The 19,392-nt window shown below is 39.7% G+C and overlaps 1 protein-coding gene and 1 long non-coding RNA gene across 2 annotated transcripts; one reads left to right on the top strand and one right to left on the bottom strand.

The window, feature by feature from the left end:
• Positions 1-7,255: 7,255 nt before the first annotated feature.
• On the top strand, positions 7,256-19,270 carry LOC124311153 (alpha-(1,3)-fucosyltransferase 10-like). The gene is made up of 7 exons (XM_046775494.1): positions 7,256-7,471; positions 7,530-7,688; positions 7,788-8,007; positions 8,086-8,275; positions 8,332-8,506; positions 8,575-9,053; positions 19,091-19,270. The coding sequence occupies exons 1-7, from the start codon at positions 7,403-7,405 to the stop codon at positions 19,260-19,262; spliced, it is 1,464 nt and encodes a 487-aa protein (XP_046631450.1). The 5' UTR covers positions 7,256-7,402; the 3' UTR covers positions 19,263-19,270.
• On the bottom strand, positions 12,071-12,923 carry LOC124311711. The gene is made up of 4 exons (XR_006910158.1): positions 12,819-12,923; positions 12,508-12,625; positions 12,322-12,448; positions 12,071-12,257 (listed from the first exon to the last, which is right to left on the bottom strand). It is a non-coding gene; the product is annotated as an uncharacterized LOC124311711 (long non-coding RNA).
• Positions 19,271-19,392: the final 122 nt, after the last annotated feature.

Here is a 19,392-nt window from a genome sequence, read left to right as displayed (position 1 = left end):
TCGTTTATTTTCCCCCACAGTTTCGAGTGTCGGACGGAGGCAGTGAAGTGCAGGGAAGGAACGCGCCAAAGATCATGAGAGTTCGGTAACGCACACCTGTGAAGACAAAATCCCCTCTTCCTGGAAACTATTCACAGTGGCATCATGTGAACTCCCAAGTTACAAACTTCGTTGGGGTCCGTTACGAGTTCAAATGTAAGTCAAATCATTTGCGTATTACTCCATTTCTATTCTCCTTTTCCCTTAAGTTCGACCTCCATTTCTTTCTTCCTTTTTTTCTCATTTCGTGTGTGGAGAATTTTGACAAATGGTTTCGCCCGTTGGCGCTCCTCAACAACTTCATCGTTTTTCTTTTTCCAAATCACTCTCTCTGCTCCTCTATGTTTTTCGTTCTTCCAGTTTTTGTGAATAGGCCCATATTTTAAGGCGATTTTTTAAACAGCGCATGTTGTCATTGTTACCTGTTGAAGTAGAGGAAAGCCGCTGCCATTGAAAAGGTAAAAAAACCTTTACCCAATTTGGTTTGAGGTTTGACAAATGATTTTTGAAGTCGACGGAGGGGATAGAAAACCAAATCTGTTCCAGTGGGATCGATCAGTTCAGGTTCAAATGATATCTCTATTCTCGAGATTGAAATGTTGCCGACCACCGAAAGGCGAAAAGACAGTAGAAATCGGATTTGGGTTCGCGTGTTTAAAGAAATAAATGATTCGTCATTTGTTATGTCAACCGAGAGAGTTGCAGGAAACGCCGGCCACTGTACACAAGCTGTGCGGTCTCAAATGGCCGTCAGCACCGATACCGTTGCCGACACTTTCGTTTTCTCATGAGGCTCCGGCACGATCGTAATTGCGGTAATTAAATGTACGGTACAGCATTGAGGTCTATGGTCGAGCCAAAGGTCGTCAGGTGGTCAAGTGACACTTTCTCAACTAACGGTCTGCTGGTCTCCGACGAAAGTGAAACGGCCGGGAAAAATCTAGGTGGGTGATTGGAGGGGAGAATATAAGAAACGGTGAACAACAGGGGCAGCACCCTTACGACGATGAATGAAATGAAAAGTAATTTTGAAATCACATAAAACACATGGCGATAGCAATAAAAAGTGATTCTTTTGTTTTTGTTTTACCGAGAAAGAAATTGGACTTGATGAAAGTGTCATGGGCGACCCAAGGGCATTGGGTCTCTGGCCCCTAATTAAGTCCTGCTGATCCGGTAGAAAACTCTCCCCTCGTTACTTTATTCGTGCGCAGCTTGATTCAATCAAAACAACAAATTTGGTTTCCCTCGCATTTAATTCTTTTGCTGTGTGAGGTCCTGGCGAGTTCCAACTTTCATTGATGGAGACGAGCGGACATTTTCTTGGTAAGGGCCCACCAGTCGGAAACTGAAAGCTGAGCAGCCCCTGATTCTTGACATTGTGTTGGTCCTTTTTTAAAAGAAACACAGTGAACGGCAGTTGCGCTCATCAGGTCGGAGTGCCGGAAAGTGGCGAGGCCGTTGATTGCGTGGGGAGTTTCAAAGATCTGGAAATTGTTTTGACCACACAACTAACGTCGAGAATGTTGTTGAGGCAAAAGAATTAGGAGGAATAAAGTAAAACTGGGCCAGAAGAAGATGGGTAAAGAGGCTAAGTAGATTTCTGTACACAAATCGTAATACCTGTCCAATTGTGCTCCATTTGACTCGGCGGGCGACCTGGCTGTTGACGGGGCCGCTATGATTGCACAGTGGGGGACTTTGAATGTAGTGAATGCAGAGACCGGTGAACCCACACGCGTAACTTACAAAGTGCCCAGCCTAGCAGGCCGTCATCATCCAATATGGGGAAGGAGAAGCCAAACACTTGAACTATTAACGGGGGAAATAAATACAAACACGGTGAATTGGAGGAGGAGGGTACAAACACGGGGGGAGATTATTACGTGGGGCCTTTTGCTTTTGTTTCTCTTTTCATGTGAATCTTGGCTGGGCAGAGGAAGGGGGAGGTAGACATCAACTCACACAAACAGACAAGAGAAAACAGCAGTGGCGGCCAGGGTCCATTGAAGCCAGTTAACAATCTTCACTTGGTCAGTAACGATAATGAAGCCCAGACAAAAACGACGGGCTCGACGGACAGTGAGAGAACTGGGAAGTCCCTTTCGTATTGTTGTTGCTTCTTTTATTTTATTTTTTTCGGCAGCTTTGTCGTGCACGCGGTCCACCTCCACGCAAGACTGGCTGTTATTAAATCGAGTGCGCCCTTATAATTTTTATCGCCTCCTAATTAGACAACTGAACCCAGTTGCCCCACTTTCAATGTCGAGCCGTTTCTTCGAACCTCAGCCACTTTCCCTCTGCAGCTTCCGATGGCTCTCGGTTGTATATCCCGAGTCTCAGCGGCACACGCACGCCACACACGAAGTCGATCGGCGGAAGTAACACGGTGAAATTGCTTTGATAATCCCCAACAGACTGAAAATGAAAGCACGCGTTGACCCCTAATGAATCTAATTATTGGCTTCACCAGTGTAGCGATTGATCCAACCCAAACGGAAGTTTGAACAGAGTTGTTTTTCGATTTTCTTCACTTGTTGTTCTTTGCCGTTGTGCCATCAGTGCGAGTGGAAGCAACAGGTGGTGACGATACGTCAAAGTCGTATTTGTTGAGGACTCGCTGCGTTGCGTAGTTGATGTGTTTACTTTTGGTGCTACACCAATGTAGAAATTGACTGGAGACGAGGGTGTCCCCGCTGAGCTAATCTTTCTCTTAAAATTGAGATTCTTCGGAACTCGGAAGCCCCTCAGCGGGGACCGAACCACCGAGTTACTCTCAATCTCATCGTACCTCGTCCGACTTTCTTCGTATAATCATGAATAAATCAATCAAATTGAGGGAGGAAAAAAAATCAGAACTCCGCTGGAGATTTTGACGATTGAAACATTTCAATTTCCATTTGGGTCCATTGCAAGATTTTTCTTTTAAATTCCGCTCCTTCCAATTGAATGAAGATCTCAACTTTTTTTTCTGGCATTCCAATGCAGAAGATGCAGAATATTCAGCATTCTTTTTCCTCTTTCATACAACTGGACCAAAGTGTCACTTTCCTAATGGAAACTGACAGCCACCAGAATATCCAGCTAAAATTTCCTTGCACACTTCGCCCGTTTTTGTCCCACACGTCCCGTTGGGATATCGATGGGTCCTTCCCTTGTCTTCTTCGAACAAATTCCGACAGGTGCGTTATGGATGAGGGTTTTAGTGCAAACAACGGCTGGTCCGTTGATCAGTCAGACTGTCGACCATGGGCGACCAATCTAGCGTCCTCGAACCTTTTCTTTTTGCCCATTTTTTATTGAATCCACAAAATTTCGTTGAAAAAATAAGTAATGAATAACTCATGTCCTACATGCAACCACCTCCTGTGAGGTGAGAGGTCTATCTATCATAACGTTATCAAATAACAATCTGCAAAATTTAATTTTGCTTGCGAATTTTTTTATGTCGATGAATTTTCTGTACAAGTAGTGGTTTATATGGGAATATGGTATTTAATATGGAAGAAAATTCATTGTGTTCTCTATAAAAAAAAAAATAAAAAATAAGTTAAACCAGTAATTTATTTCCTACTCGTTCCGCTTGGTAAATAACTAATTTAATGTTCTCAACCACTGAGTTTCAACCCAGTGCCATGCGAATGTTTTAACTGTAGAAAATTATGTTCCTGCGCAAAGCCAATCAATGACATTCGATTCTTACAGTAGGGCTTTCTTTACGAAATTTCGCATGGTTTGGTCCCTGGATATTACTTCCTATTCTCCCTTTGACTGTAGCGTGCCGTTCTGTCTCTAAATGTGATATCACGCTGGCAGCTCTGCGGGAACCCCAAGTCGTGTGCGCACTCGCGGCATTTCTGAATTCTTCAGTGTCTTTTAGAGATGGTGACCATATCCAATCGCTTTGACTAGCAGGTGAAAAGGAAATACCCTGTTCGATTACAGTTCATACCAAAAGCCATCGTAGCTGTTTGCTTCTTTATTTTTTCACACTTCGCACTTTTTATGACGGCAACAGATGACAGTCCCATTCGAACTGGCCAGATATAGTGCCGAAAAACATATTTCGATACACAGGCACTTCACGCATTTCCATGAATCTGAAATAACAGAAAGTAATTGAACCAAATCGAATTGCTGACTGCCTTGAGTTCCAAGTCTTTAGATATCATTAATTTCTTCTTCAATGATAAAAAAAAAAGCTTCGCGGATGGATTGAATTTGAACCGTCGATGATAAGCAGATGGGAATGTATTCAATATTCGTGACCGACACGTGCCGACGATACGAAAATCATAAATAAAAACGAGGCAGAACAGCACATAATCATAGTGTTGATTGTCTGAAAAGGAGAAATTAAACCTTTGATTCGATAATGTATGCATGTATATGCTCGAATATGTTGTTTTCCTTTTACCCTCCTGGCGTTATCAGCCACCAGCGCAACAACAGGAAATGTTGCTGTTGCTCTACAGAGAACATTTTCAACTTCTCGGGGTATGGAGTCTTTGGGGCGCAGCAATAAATAAAGTTTCTATTGAGCTTAAGATATTCAAGAAAAAGAGTTGAAGGCAGTTTTTATGTTTGAGCTCGTATTCCCCTCGTCCTGTGTTTCTGCGACTTGCGGTTAAAAAAGAAACGTTTACATAGATGTAGGTTCACTGCTGTTTTGGGTTGAACATTTGAATATAGGCCTCAACGTCTTTTAGATTATTCATGAAGAAGTGTGGAGAGAGAGAGAGTCAGTCAGGGGATTGAGTCATTATTTAAGCGATTGAATAATTCATGAGGGTTTGAAATTTGGTGCAAGACTCATTAAGCTATTCATCACTGTGTACCCAACTCTCCCGACACCTGACAATCCCTATACATGCTACTTCCTCTATACCTAGCACATCCAACAACATCCAACACTCTAGAAAGCAGAAATCATCCAAGTATGGCCAAACATTGGTCTGATCTAGTAACAAAACAAAAAAAATATTTCGCTCCGATCACTTGCGCCTTCCGGCGAGGATATTGTTTTCACCAGGAAATCATCCGTGTTTTCCATACCACAGAATATTGACCAACTCGTAGAGAACAAGATAATTTCGACTTCTGTTTCCAAAAAGACAGCATTGTTCCAACACTCAGGGCGTGAATAATTTACAGTGCATTTTTTTCTCGCCAGAATTTAGCCATCTGGCTTCTATAGAATTTAAAGTTTGCTATTGATCGAAAACGGAATCCACAATTCAGAAATAACCATTTTTGAAATTTGATAACAATGATAAATTTAATTATTTCTGAATTCTGTGTTTCATTTCTCCGCTCTTGATTAAGAAACGGTAGCCTACTGATCAGCTTGATGTAACCGAACCGCGGGGACGTCATTCCTAATATTCTGATACGGTAATTTAATACAGTTGATGCCATCCGCCGCTGATAGATAAATTTAAGACGCTGCTATTATTCGACAGGCGTGGATATTAGCTAAAGGACGCCGTCTATGCCGCCAGGATAATATTTCGATCTGCCCTCAAAAGTAGGTCAGCGCAAAGTATCAGGAATCCGGCAGGTGATTTGTGGCAATGTTTCTCGTACAGGTGTTCCATTGACATTCTAACCAGCAGTCAGGCTACGAAGTCTTACGCAACGAGTCAGTCACATAAAAAAAAAATGTGTACGCTGTATGGAACAATGTCACTTGTTGCACATTGTACAGAGCCATATTCATCCCAGACCCAGGGTGGTCGACAGCCATAAATTCCCCTGTTATTGCCGTGTTGCTGTGACAGTCTGGCAGGCGACACTAGCGTTGCCAATGGCTCACAAGAGACCGACGTCATCGCCTTTGTGACCCCCTCCGTTTTCTACCCCTTGTTATCTGAAATAGCTGAGATGCGGTTGTTGTATTCCGTCTTTTGTGTGGCACTGACGACGCGCATTATTATGCCTCGGCCGTTGAATCAACTTGTTGTTCTTTTTTTTTTGGTTGTTGTTTGGGCTAGACGGGCCAACAGGGAGATGGGCTATACAGCAGACAACAAGGTTCAGCAGCTTTTGTAGCGACTCCCGAGTCGAATGGGAAACAATGCGCGGATAGACGAAAGAAAGAAAAGGATCCGAAAAGGATCTATTGAAAACAAAACAAAACAAAAAAAGGCAGACGCTGAAAAAAAATAAAAGAAGGATAAAGAAGCAGCTGCAATTTCAGTGACTTTTGTGCGTATGCCAACAGAAATTTATTTTTATGAACCAAAACACTTCTCCGAGTATGATGAGCCCTTCTAATTCTTCAATAATGTTTGGTCGGCTGGGTGAAAAAAAAAAAAAATTGAGCGGTCGGTTCGTTAATTTGCTCTTACCCTTTCAGTTCTCTGTTGTATCAAAGGAGCTGAATTATTTGAACTATTGTAGAACCAGAGCGTGTTACTAATAACTCAGCAGACTTTTTTTTTACACAATCTTCAATCAAGGAAATACAGGAAGAAGCGTGTATTATGTATCCGTTTTACCTGGCTTTTTTTCCCATTGCACTTTACGCACAACAGTTTGTGTGTGTGTGTACACAATTTGAAATTTTCAAAATTTACGATTTTTTTGCTTCATAATAAATCCATTGGCATGTCAAACTTTCTTTCGTCCGAAACGATTCGAACAAATATGGGAAGAAAGGGTCAGATTGAATGAATTGATGGTGGTCTGTTTCCTCTTATTGCAGACCCCGACAAATCCCAACCCTTCATGAAGAGAACATCAGAGGTACTATAGGTTTTATTTCAGGAGGGAAAGAAAAAAAAAGGGGGAGGGAATGGGTTTTACAAACGCTGCCGCCAGTATTTGCCACTATTATTGACCACAAGGGAAAAGTTTTAGAAGGGGTTTGAAACTCAAATTGTCGATATGGTCAAAGGGCTAAAACACCGCACACTCATCATTACTTCCATAACGATTTTTTGGTGTATTCTTTCCCCCCCCCCCTTGTTATCGTGTAAAAAAGGAGAGGTTGCTTTGTATTCATACAAGTTATAAATCTGAAGGATTGAACTTGAGAGAAAAAGTTCATCGTTTCCTTATTCTTCGGAACTTAAAAGTTATTGAGTTATTGAATGATAAATCAACACGCGCAGAAATTGTTATGCGCGCTTGAATTTTTTAAATATGCTGTCACAACTAGACACTAGATGGACGCAATAGTATGTAAATAGATTCCAAGCAGACGAAAAATGACAATGTTGCTTTTAGCATTACAATGTGCGATTTGCGAATTTTTCCTTGCAGAAAATGTTGAGGAAATAAGATCCTTTTCTTTTGAAATCTTGGTTTAGTATAAAGGGATTTTTCCTACAAATACAAATCAAACTCTCGTTTTATCGAAATGTCAAATTCAAATTCTTTTGCAGCCTTAGTTTTTACATATTTAGTTTTAGTTCAGAACCTCACCATGGTAATTTCTTTTTGTAACTCACTGCAATAAGTTCTAATTCCTTTAATCTTTCTTGCAGATATTTTGTGGCTGGTTTACTGTTGAAGAAAAATTTGACAGTCCCATAATTTTGTGGTGGACACCATTTACTGGAGAAACAGGAAACTTGAGGACATGTGGAGAAAACACCTGTTACTTCACAGAAAATCAAACTTATTTGTCAAACCCCAAAACTAAGGTATTTTCTTAAGTCTTATTTGTTTTAGTTTAAACAGCACTATTGTTATGGTCAAGTCAAATTGGAGGATTCAATTCATTAAATAGAGTACTTTTATAGGTAGTCACTTTTTATGGGAGCAGTTTCACTCATCTCAACTTACCAATACCTCGTCAGCCCTGGCATGATTGGGCTTTACTTCATGAAGAATCACCCAAAAATAATCCATCATTTTGCTACTCAGCTTTGATCTCACTATTCAACTACACAGCCACTTGGAGCAGAAAGTCTAGTTTTCCATTGACATTACTAAGTCTACCAAAACTTAGTGATATTACAGGTATCAACCTTAATTTCAGTAATTTTATCTGAGCTTAAAGACTTACTTTTCTATTCTATTTTTTTCATGAAAATGAAGATGGGGAATATTTCATTCCCGTTGCCAAAAAGAACCTTATTCGAGTGCAAGAGGGTCTTTCTCCCATAGCGTATGTTCAATCCTCTTGTAACGCTCCCTCTGAGCGTGATTTATATGTCGAAGAGCTTCAAAAATTCATTAAAATCGACTCTTACGGAAAATGTCTCAACAACAAACCTCTCCCACAACAGTTGAGTGAATTATTTATTAAAGTTTTTTTCAGACATTAAATTGCGAATGTTTTAGTTTAGAAGACCCTGCAGACGGAATGAATAACGAGGACTTTTTCCAACTGATGGCCAAGTACAAGTTTACCATCGCCTTTGAAAATGCGATAGGTGACGACTACATTACTGAAAAACTGTGGCGTCCGCTAATATTGGGATCCGTACCCATATATATGGGATCTCCATCATTCGAAGTAAATTAATGTTTTTACGTTTCTGAGCAAAATTCTTGAAACTTCCATTTTTAATAACCTTTTTTTAGGACTGGCTGCCTCACAGTAATTCAGCTGTTTCAGTTCGGAATTTCACATCGCCCGAATCTTTAGCAGATTACCTCCACTCATTAAATGACGATGACATAGCATACAGCCGCATGCTTTCGCATAAATTACACGGAACTGTAGACAACAACGATCTTATCGTTGCTATGGAGGGTCGAAGCTGGAGTGCAGGCCACGAAGATGACTTTCAAAGCGAGAATTTCGTTGAAGCCTTTGAATGTTATCTGTGTTCGGAAATCCACCGTAAACAATTAGAGGAGAATGCTGGATATTCTACAAGACGGGAGTCTTCCGTCGACACTTCTCATTACAACTGCTCCGCTCCGCTCCACCCCGTGACGCAGAAAATCAATTTCGATAGCTGGTGGGTTGAACATTGGAATCACGCTGGTGCCGAAGCCAACATCATCGGACGTTTCGCCTTACGCAATCTCAACTACACCTCGGAGGAATTCCACAAGTTAGTGTCCCTTGAAATTTCTAATATGATGTGAGCCGTCGTTAATTTCGTGTGTTGGACGTCTCAATCTGTTGCAGTGTGGTATATTAACACGGTGATTTTTTTTTTATGATTCTCTGTTTGCTTGCGATTCTTCCGATGGCTTTAGTCTATTAAAGGAAAATATGGCTTACATTATTACAAGCTTTTTATTCACAAACGCAACGTCGTAATCTTGGAGAAGAATAGTTTTTTGTCGAGAAAGGGGTTTTTTGTTGCGCCATTAAATCTTTATTGTTGCTCGCAAACTGGTTTTTGCTGTTAGTTATCTGAAAGGGGAGGGGGTGTTAACCCTCCTACAGATGCAATAGAACAACACCGGACGTGGCCAGTAATCGAAAATGTCCGTCGAAATGAGCTGGACCCGTCAAAAGCGGCTCGTGCGTTATTTCCTCGTCACTCTTTTGATTTACTCATCAACTCTTTGGGTGAAAAGTTTAGTTTTCTAAAGTTTTTTTAATGCCATCTTTTATGAACTCGTAAATTGTTCGTAAAATGTAAGTTTAACTGTCGAAGCCTTTTTTTCCGTTTCGGATCCGAATACTGTAAAAAGTGGGGGTCTATTGGGAGTCGCGGCGAAAGTGTTTGAAAGGGTAGAAATAAAAAATATTATTTCCTATTATGACAGACGGATATTTTTTGTTTCTACCAACTCCTTCGATTTTCTGACATGATTTACCGTGTCCGATTATGGTTGGTCGTAATTCTAAGTTTGCTATCGTCGATAAAAGTTGATTGTCTAGTGCACAAGGCAAAGCCATATAAAGCTATGTTATTTTTAACTTCTTATTTAAGAAAGTTAAGACTCTCGTGTCGAAAAAACTTGAAATTTGTTCTCGATCTGGAAACACGTCTCAATCTATCTAACCTTTGTCTTTGTTTTTTGTTTATTCATGACTCAATTTCCAAGAGTGCTAAGAGTAACTCAGTGGTTCGGTCTCCTGCTGAGAATACTCTCTATCTCAGAGACGTAGTAAATGGGCTTACTTGGTTCCTTTCGCCCCTTGTAAAGTAAAAGAAAATCGAAAAGACACAAAAGACGTAATATATAACATGATTTTCCTGTAGTTGCGGGGATGACGGATCATCTTTATTCTCTTTCTATGTGCGTAGAAAAGTGAATTTTAGATTGTTTACCTGATTTCATTTCAGTTATCCGAGACTCTCAAGGGGCATGTTGATCTTTGACGTTAACTATTGTATTTTCCAACTACCTTGTTGCATCTATTATCTTTCCAACTTTAAAAAACCATACAAACTGAAACAATTAATTGCTTTTTGAATGTGTGAGGAGCGTGGTGTTCATTGTGTAATTGTGGATCGGGCACACCTGATCTAGATTTGAAGAAACAACACACATTCAAAAAATAGGGAGCGTTTGGCGGAAGACGGAGTTAACGAAGCAAATTTGGCAGTTTATTGTATAATTAGGAAGAAATAAAAACAAATTGTCGGATTCAAACTAATTGCGAAAAACGTCCCTTGTAGAAAGTCACTTGTAATAGCCATGTAATAGCCACTTAGACCTTGTTGGTAAAAGTTGCCGAAAAAAAATAATTAACAGCGCTTCCAGCCATCGTTTCATAACATTTCAGCGCTCTGCGGGTCCCGTCGTCATTATAGGCAAATAAAACTGATCAGCTCCTTTATAAATGCCGTCCGACCACAAGTAGTATTTGATGACTTCCCCCAACATATCGCAGTCAGAACATAAAAAGCCTTAGTAGAATCTTTTACACCTCAACGTACGATAGAAAGAGAAGAACCCTCCGCTTTTCCTGGGTCAGTTATATGACCGTTGTTTGCGTATTATTTCTACTTTTACTTCGCAAGGGTGCGCGTGTGTGTGGTCGAATAAAATGTAGGTTAGAGTCCATGATGGGTAATCTCACCGAGCCATCGGTAGTCAACTCCACCCCGTCGAGCAAGTTCACAAAATGAAATCCGTTTTGAGCTTTATCTAATTTTTGTTTTCAACTTTCTTCAACTTTTTTTTTATTACTTGGACTTCGAGTACCTTTTATTTTTGGTCCGTTCTCTAGCTCCTTTGTTCACCGACTTTTAATTTATAAATAGTTACTTTTTTTGTGCAGTCAACCATAATAATAATAAAAAAATAGATGATAATTGAACGAGTTGTACCTCCAATAACGGATAGTCCTACTCATCTCGATTAGGTCTGTTAAGGAAGAAGCATGGCTTTTAGAAAACTTGTTGCTTTCTGGTTCCTCAAGTATTTTCGTGTACTTTTCTTTTCACACCTGACTGAACTTAATCAGCTGACAAAAAGGTGAGAGCTTGGAAGTGATTTGTTGAATCTTTTGGTTCATCTTCGTGACTTTCGGCTTTATAAAGTGTCTCACAAAGTTCTTATTGTGGGTAGTTGGGTCCAAGTTATTGCGTAACTCGACACGTGGTATTTAACTTGTCGACGTGATCGCTTTCACGCCGTTCTGGATAAGTAGAACATCACGCGCGTTCCATGTTTCATCAGCATCTAAAAAGAAATCAGTAAAAGTTGTTGCCGTTCTCTGTCGGTTCTATTTTTTTTCCTGTTTCTTTCTTCTTTTTTTCTTTTTTATTTCTTTTTACCTTTTGACGTTTCTGATGAACTCGCCTTTAAAATTACCGTCATAGTCAACATTTGAACCTTTTCTTTCCTGCGTGAAATGAATCTGAAAACAGGCCGACCAAATAGAAATGTAAACGAAGCGAAAGGAGCATGCGATAATGAATGACTGTTGATCAGTGGCTTGTACCAAAACTTTTTGTATAATCGACTTTGTTCTGAAAAATAATCGATTACAAGTCGACTTTGGGAAAAAAGTCGCGACTTTAAGTCGACTTTCTAAAATAATCGACTTTTGAATTTTTCTTTGTTTACATTCATGCGATTTATTGATACAACAACGGTTGTAAATATTACAAAATCATGTTGGCTTATTTAGAAAAACGAAATAAAATTCATTCTTGGATTCTTCTTGTATTTTCATGGAAGTTATAGTCATAGTCAAGTTGTCAAAGGCAGTCATACTTGAGGAAATTGGTACATGGTACACTCGAATTTTGGTACATGATGTATTGAAAAGCTAAAATATAACATAAATGAAGTAATCCTCCAGACACACCTGTAGAATCCAAAGTCTGTCGGAATGCAATGGTCTCCTGTGTTTAAAAAAACGATGAGTTCCCTAGCTAGGTTAGGCATAAAATATTTCAATATCATTACCCAAACTGACGAAACACGAATGGGAGAAATTAAAGGATGTTTCACAGTTGACAGTGTAAGTGTCACTTATCACCTTATCACATTGAAATGCTCGAGCAGTGGTGTATATCCAGTGCAGAGTGTTGCCCTAAAAGTAATGTGTGAATTAAGAGATGGGGAAAAATTTACCAATTAAGAGTGATATACCTAAATTGGCTAGATAGAGGTTCCAAAATGCTTCAGGTGGATGCTCGACTACTCTAGATATATCATAGGCCAATATTCCTAGCAGTGTACACTGTTCTCAATAGAACTAGCAGCGAATCTAGGTAAAAACACGAGAATTAAGTAATATCGCAAGAAAATCTAACAAAGCAGACTTAAGATGAGGAATAAATAGCATTTTCTAAAAATAATTCCATTTGACACACAAGGCTTGAAGTGTCAAAATTAAAATAATAGTCGATGCTGAGACACACAAAAGCAAAAAAACATTTACTAAGCTAAAATAATATTACCTGTTTTATATATTTATGAAGAATTGAAGGTGTTTTGAAGCCAATTATAAAAAATTTGAATTGACATATGAAAAGTTGTAAACTCGACTTTTGCGAGAAAAGTCGACTACAAAGTCGACGTTTTCGACTCGTAATCGATTATTCGGGTCGACCTAAAAAGTCGACTCAAGTCGACTAAAAGTCGATTTTTTAAAGTCGGTACAAGCCGCTGCTGTTGATTGACATTCGGGTGGATTTCTCTATTCAACGATGTCAGAATTTGACATCCCAAAATCTTTTCGTTTATATAGTTTCTGTTTGACGTAAAGATTTGTTTGAACCCTCAATAATTACGGAGGCCTTCGGAAACCTTTTTTTTTTTTTTAATTTTTATTTTAAATGGGAAGATTGAACGGGGGTTTGATTTAGCTTGTACAGATATGTAATTGTCCAGGACTGTTAATCCCATGATAAACAGTGGTCGGAGAAATCTTTTTCAAAGTTAGTCCGCCCATATCCGACCTGCCTTGAGCCGAGCGTGACTCCCACCGCCTTCGTGCCACCTTTTATTTGACTCTTCATCCCTAAAATGGCTGGGGAACAAATTTTTGATGGATGAGAAAAATCTATTGATTAAAGGCTGCTTCGAGATTTTCTATAAGCTTTTGCAGATTGACGTTTTGAGTAATCGTTTTCATTATGATTCATCGACATGCCGTAGAGGGAAGAGCCAAATTGTCTGTGGTAATTCACAGCTGTCTAAATGTTGTCTGAGATTTCCCAATCATTTGTGTTCTTATGACTAACCGACTTATTTGAATAACGAACTTTTATTCAAATATTTTTTGAACGTCAAATCCACTACTTGGGTGGCGGCATTGTCATGCAAAACGCGAAACATTACGGAGTAACTAAATGTGCTACCCTGTGTATTTAGTCGCATTTAGTTGAGAAAGGAATAATTCCTTGTCAGGTTAGAAATCAATGGTCATTTCCTTCAGTCGATAGATAATTCTGCGTTTTTTCCCAGCTATTGTTCTGTCGCTGATCCTTTTTGTTTTATTTCTAACTTTCACTTACCTTTTCAAATCAGTCCACCCTTTCATACCCCTTTCCTGTGGAGTGTGTGTGTTGGCAAACACAACCGGGCTCCACCTACTACCTCGACCCTATACTTACAGCGGCTATCTTTAGCTACCAGACTACCCTTTGTTGTAGTGAATCCGCAACTACAACACGAAAATTTGAATAGAGGGACAAGCTACTGTCGCAGTCGCGACACGGCGATGTTTGGAAACAAGTCAAATGCTGATTGATGCCGGCAAATGACACGTTGTGTTGATGCCAATCGGAATTCGACATTTCCGCTGCTCTGTCGTCCCAGCGACATTTGAGGGAACAGCTGAGGGCGAGTCAAAAGTTCTTAAACAACTGGCAGCCGTCGCTTTATTGCTGACAGCATGCAGTGTGTGTGTGTCTGTGTGTTGAACATGTTTTTGCGAGCTACCGTCTGCATGGCAAAATTGGTTTGTTTAGCCAATATTAAAGAGAAAGCTGGATGTTTCTAAATTATTTGGCTTTCTCTTTTTATTCGCCAATTTGGCCTCCCCTTACCTGGTGACAATCGCCAAGTCTGGGACTAATTTACCAAAATAATTGTTTAATTCCACCCAATATCCTGTCGACTAGTCCCATGTGGCTACTGTTGACCGTATGGACAATCCTGGATGCATAAAATTAAAATTTTTGCTAAATTGAAATGACTTTTTTAACAGCTGTATATTTTACAAATTTCCCACATAGAAAAAGAAAAATCTCTCCTCCCGGGAAAATAATTTTTCAAAGTAGAATAGCGAAGAAACAGAGAACGGTTGCTTAATGATTTTATTGGTGTAATTCGATTGCCCGTAGTTGAAGACCTCACGATAAGATTCACATGGTAGCGCCATTGATGAGAGATAATGTAGTTGACGTATATTGAATTATTGTTTAATATTATTCACTTTCTCCCCTCGCAGTATAGAAGTCTCACTTTCTAGATTCTTTTTCCCCCTTTCGTTATTTGAATATCCTGGTTCTCCCTTGATAAAAGAACCGACAATTCACGTTTCGTTTTAATTGGGCTCATCTGGTACCCCAGAGTACCGCTCTCGAAGAAAGTGTTTTAGTGTCTTATACAACAAATTCTTTCCTTTCTTCGGCCTTGTCGACCGAAACCCTCGGTTCCGATTGCTTATTTTACATCATTCTATTCTTCTTTTTTTTTCTTAACCGGATTCACTGAACTGACCATTATTCGGGCGGACCCGCTGAACTCATTATGAGTTCTAACGGCGTTTAACATTACTTATGATCAAGCTTCTGCTTGGCCCAGTGTCAGATTAGAAATTGGTGTAGTCAAGTAGCTAGTCCAGGAAAGTAGCTATATATATTGTGTGTTTCGTCCAAGCTCTTATTGTATGCACACCACCTGCTTGAAACGAAGAATAACACGAAATATGATTACATTTCAGTCACTTTATTTCGACCGGTTGTAGGCGCAGGTTGTTTTCGATGCAGCGGGAGTCTTTTCTTTTTTTTTCCTCACAAGAAACGTAATCGCCTCACTTTTTTTTCTTTTACAGCGGCGTAAATACTGATGTGAATGATCCATAAGTAATACTCTACTATTACTTGTTACTAGAGCGGGGTAAAAGAGTTATTTTTCAGAAAAGAAATCCGGCTGAAAGGGAAAGTGTCGACCATCGCCCCCTGGATGGCTTTGAATTAAATTATGCAGCGGGAGGTATCGCGGCCGGTATCGTGCTCCCATTCTGGGTTCAATGGACTCCGTTTTGGTGTCTAGTCTTTTAGCCTTTACCACTACACCAGTAGGTTTGTCTACGGACCGGCTATTCAAAGTTAACGCGACACGTGGAATCGGATTTCCATACTCAAACTCATTCATTTGGTGATTTAACATTTAATATTTAACACCGATAGGCATAGATATTGTAGTTATTTGAAAACTATTAAGAAATTCAAAATGCATGACAAAAATAGTCGTATAGCGGTGTTGAAAGCCCAAACAGCCTTTAAATGTTTTTCTGTTGAAATCATTCGTATTGAATTAGTTTATACATATGCGAAGAACCGCCACGGCACGAGGCGGTTTTCATGGAACCACTGACCACCTGTCGGCCAGCGGAAACTCCGAAATCTTTTGACAACTTCAATTCTTTTCGGCCTTGAGGTTGCAAGGAGTGAAGTGATGGTTTAAACGAAAGCGAAGTCGATTTCGATGCGGTTGCCAAAAAGGGAAGATACGAAAAGGGTTGCATTCGCACATCACCAAACAGACAGGTGGGAGGTAAGAAAAAAAGAAAAAAAAAAGAAAAGGTAACAGCAGCAGTTGCATATTATGGAACAAAAGCGGTAAGAGATATGCAACGCCCTTGAGTCAAGGCGCCAGTCGGTGGCAGCCACTGGTTTCCGTTGTTTGAATCCATCGGCTTACCCACTGGAGCCTCTCACATGCGCCGACAACAAAAGAAACAATTTGAACACAAGTGGGGCACCAGCCACCGATAGGTTATGGCTGCTGCCAAACCGCCCATGAAGAAACAAGTTCGATTGAGTTACAGCCAAATAACGCCCACAGCACAATAAGAAGTGGTCATAGCCATTAGAGACCAAACCGCCTTTAGAGACGAGACACGAACTCAATTGAAAAGCGAAATGAGAGAAATAACACACAACACAATAACAAAAAGATGGAATGACTCCACTTGCACTGAAATGGAAAGTCAAATGATTATCGGGGGTGCGCGTGTTTATGGTTTCGTGTGCTCTGGACGTCGCCGTCGATGTCGATTATCACGCAATCGCGTCTACGTTAATTTCGTGACGGGATGAATAACACCGCGTAATAACGTCTTGCCGGGTCGTTTAAAGCTCGTAAAACTATCGATGCCACCATATTATAAAGCATAATTAAACGCCCAGTAAAAGAAATTTTTTATTTTGCTTCATTAGAATTTTGTAATTTTCAATCCAACAGGCACGGTAGCGGGTAGCCTTTGTTTTCCCTGTTTTTTTTTTCTTTCTTTTATCCAACTGGTGATATATTATGATCGTGTATTGTGTTTCTCACCTCGTCCACTAGCCTCATCGTATCTTGTTTTAGAAAATAGAAAGGGAGAACTTTTAAATAAAGGATGTTGGAAATAGATGAAGAGGAAAAGACTAGATGCCCCGAGAGGGACTCTTTTGATTAAAAATGCCTCCCGTTTTTTTTTTTTTTTTAGAAATAAAACTCCGGGAAGAAAATGAAACTAAAGCGGTGTGTTAAAAAGTTGAAAGGAGATTGCCGCCGTTTGCCCGTTTCGAGTGACATTCGTATTTATCTACTTCTGTTGGCCCATGTCGAATATTTCATTCGAGACTCACTGTACAGCGCATCCCCAACAACAGAAACTTTGCCACCCTTTCCCTGAGGCCTTCTTCTTTAATTATCTCGGGAGGGTATATTTTTATTCCCTGATTTTATATTATATTAAAGAAAAAATACCCTTTCGGTTTTTATCATTCGGATAGGAGGCTACTGCTTCTTCATCTCCTGACTTGAGCCTTAAGGATGTTGGAGCTATGATCGTAAAAAAAAAAGATATTCATAGGTTAGAAAAATGAAAAAAAAGGGGAAAATTACAACCCCTTCAGAGCCCGCAGTACAAAAAAGCGTTAGACATCGAACTCTCCACATTTGGTCTTCTGGAATTCATTCTTTTTTTTTAAATTTGAATTAACTTTCCTTCTTTTCATTCATAAATGTGAGCGTAAAGTAATTAGGTTTTTTTTTGTTGGATAATTTATTGCAAACAAAAAATACGGAAGTAGTACGCACGTTTTAAGTTACGCTCCTAGTTTTTATGTATTCTATAGAAAAAAAGGAACCACGAAATAGTACTTTCGCCCGACCTCAAATTGCGAATTGAAACCAGTTTTTAATCTGCAACATGGACTATCAATCAAAGTTAATGAAGAATTCTTCTTCGTTCCGGCGCATCCGAAACTCTCATTTTGTTACGTTATCTCTTTTCTTTTCATTGATATCAGCTTCTTTAATTATTTGTGGAATGCTCGGTAACTTTCCTTCCAAATAATACGGATAATTATTTTTTGTCCGAAATTAGGTCACTTACATTTGACCCAAGCTTAAAAATGTGGCTTTGCAACAAACTGTTCCTTGATTTTATTTGAAAATAACTGGAAGGAGGAGCCATCTACCGTTGCCTAGTGCAACCTGTATTTATCATTATTCTTCTTCTTACCGTTATCATGTCATAATTTGTTTCGTTTTTTTTTTTTTTTTTTTTTTTTAAGAGGAAAATTCTTATTATTATTGTCGTTTTGACAAACAATCGTGCGTTATATTGTAATACTACCGACAGAATTACCGATTGAATGCATCCGGATTCACGAAAGGAAAGCACGTTGTAATAGGGCCGCATACTGCTGTGACTCTGGCATTCCAGCAGTAACAGGTCGAAGAGATTACTGATGCATTGAGTCCTCGTACAGGGATTAATGGAGCTGCTTGAAAACGAACTGACCGAATCGTATCGAAAGGGAATATTCTCCGCTCTTCCGTTCCATTCAAACGGTTTTCTTTCTTCTTTTAACGTTCCCATCTTTTCCGCGATCACGCAACTTTCTGGACAACGTTGTTTGTCACGCGCAGAAAAGTTTTTTTCTTTTTTCTTCTCTTTTTTCACTCCATAAGGAGGTCTGTTTTCACGCGTCGATTGATTTCGACGCCACCTAAACTCGACCTAAACGGGAAAACTGTTAGCCGTTGTTGTATTTTATGTATTGTAATTTTGTTTCCTTATTGTTTCAATACTCGAAATTGAAATGTAGGTACCGTATAATTGTCTTAACATAATTTCTTGCCACACGACGAGATAGCTCTTAAAGACTAGAACAAATTGACAGTCGAGACAAGGCCATCTGGTCGACGTTGGCTTTAGATTATACGGGTGCGGTGGTGTGGGTAATCACGATTATTTCATTCGAAAAGACCTGCAATTGAAAAAGGTAATCGTATTTGCCGGGACACGGGTTTGAAATGCGTTTTAAGAGTCCCGCGAAAGCAGAAAGCAATACGCGTTTACCGTATCGGGAATATATCGTAGCTCTCTCAGGAGCAGCAGCACGTCACACATTCTCGGTTGTTATTTTCCACAAGTATTTTTATTTTTTTTTTTATTTTTTTTTTATTTTTTCCTAAATTCTTTTTCACCACCGATAAATAGGATAATAAACCGGTTGGTAAAATCGAGTTGCATAGAACCAAGGAATGGCGGGCGATCACAGGGCACTGGGCACCGTCCGAAGCAACAACAATTCGGCAGTCAGTCGTCTACTCCCTTTGCCAGCAGCGAGACTCTGGGCGAGAAAGCAGCACACATTCACGGCTCGCTCTAAATTCTTTTAATCGCGCTCAGCATAGAAGCTCTTGTGGAAAAACAAGAAAAATCTTCTTTACTCCTCCTCTTCGGGGATCGATTGCTAAAATAGTAAACGAGAGAGATTTATTTTTTCGAATTGGAAAGCA

The sequence above is a fragment of the Daphnia pulicaria genome, chromosome 8, assembly GCF_021234035.1.
Source record: "Daphnia pulicaria isolate SC F1-1A chromosome 8, SC_F0-13Bv2, whole genome shotgun sequence".
NCBI classification, from domain to species: domain Eukaryota; kingdom Metazoa; phylum Arthropoda; class Branchiopoda; order Diplostraca; family Daphniidae; genus Daphnia; species Daphnia pulicaria.
Note: the sequence above shows the minus strand (reverse complement) of the source record. Positions and strands in the feature narration are given on the sequence as shown.

What these genes read in the sequence shown, in the direction of transcription:
- LOC124311153 (XM_046775494.1), top strand. Translation starts at nt 7,403, where the DNA reads ATGTCAAATTCAAATTCTTTTGCAGCCTTAGTTTTTACATATTTAGTT. An exon ending in TAGTTCAGAACCTCACCATG is followed by an intron (nt 7,472 to 7,529) that starts GTAATTTCTTTT and finishes TCTTTCTTGCAG; the next exon opens with ATATTTTGTGGCTGGTTTAC. An exon ending in ACCTCGGAGGAATTCCACAA is followed by an intron (nt 9,054 to 19,090) that starts GTTAGTGTCCCT and finishes ACCGATAAATAG; the next exon opens with GATAATAAACCGGTTGGTAA.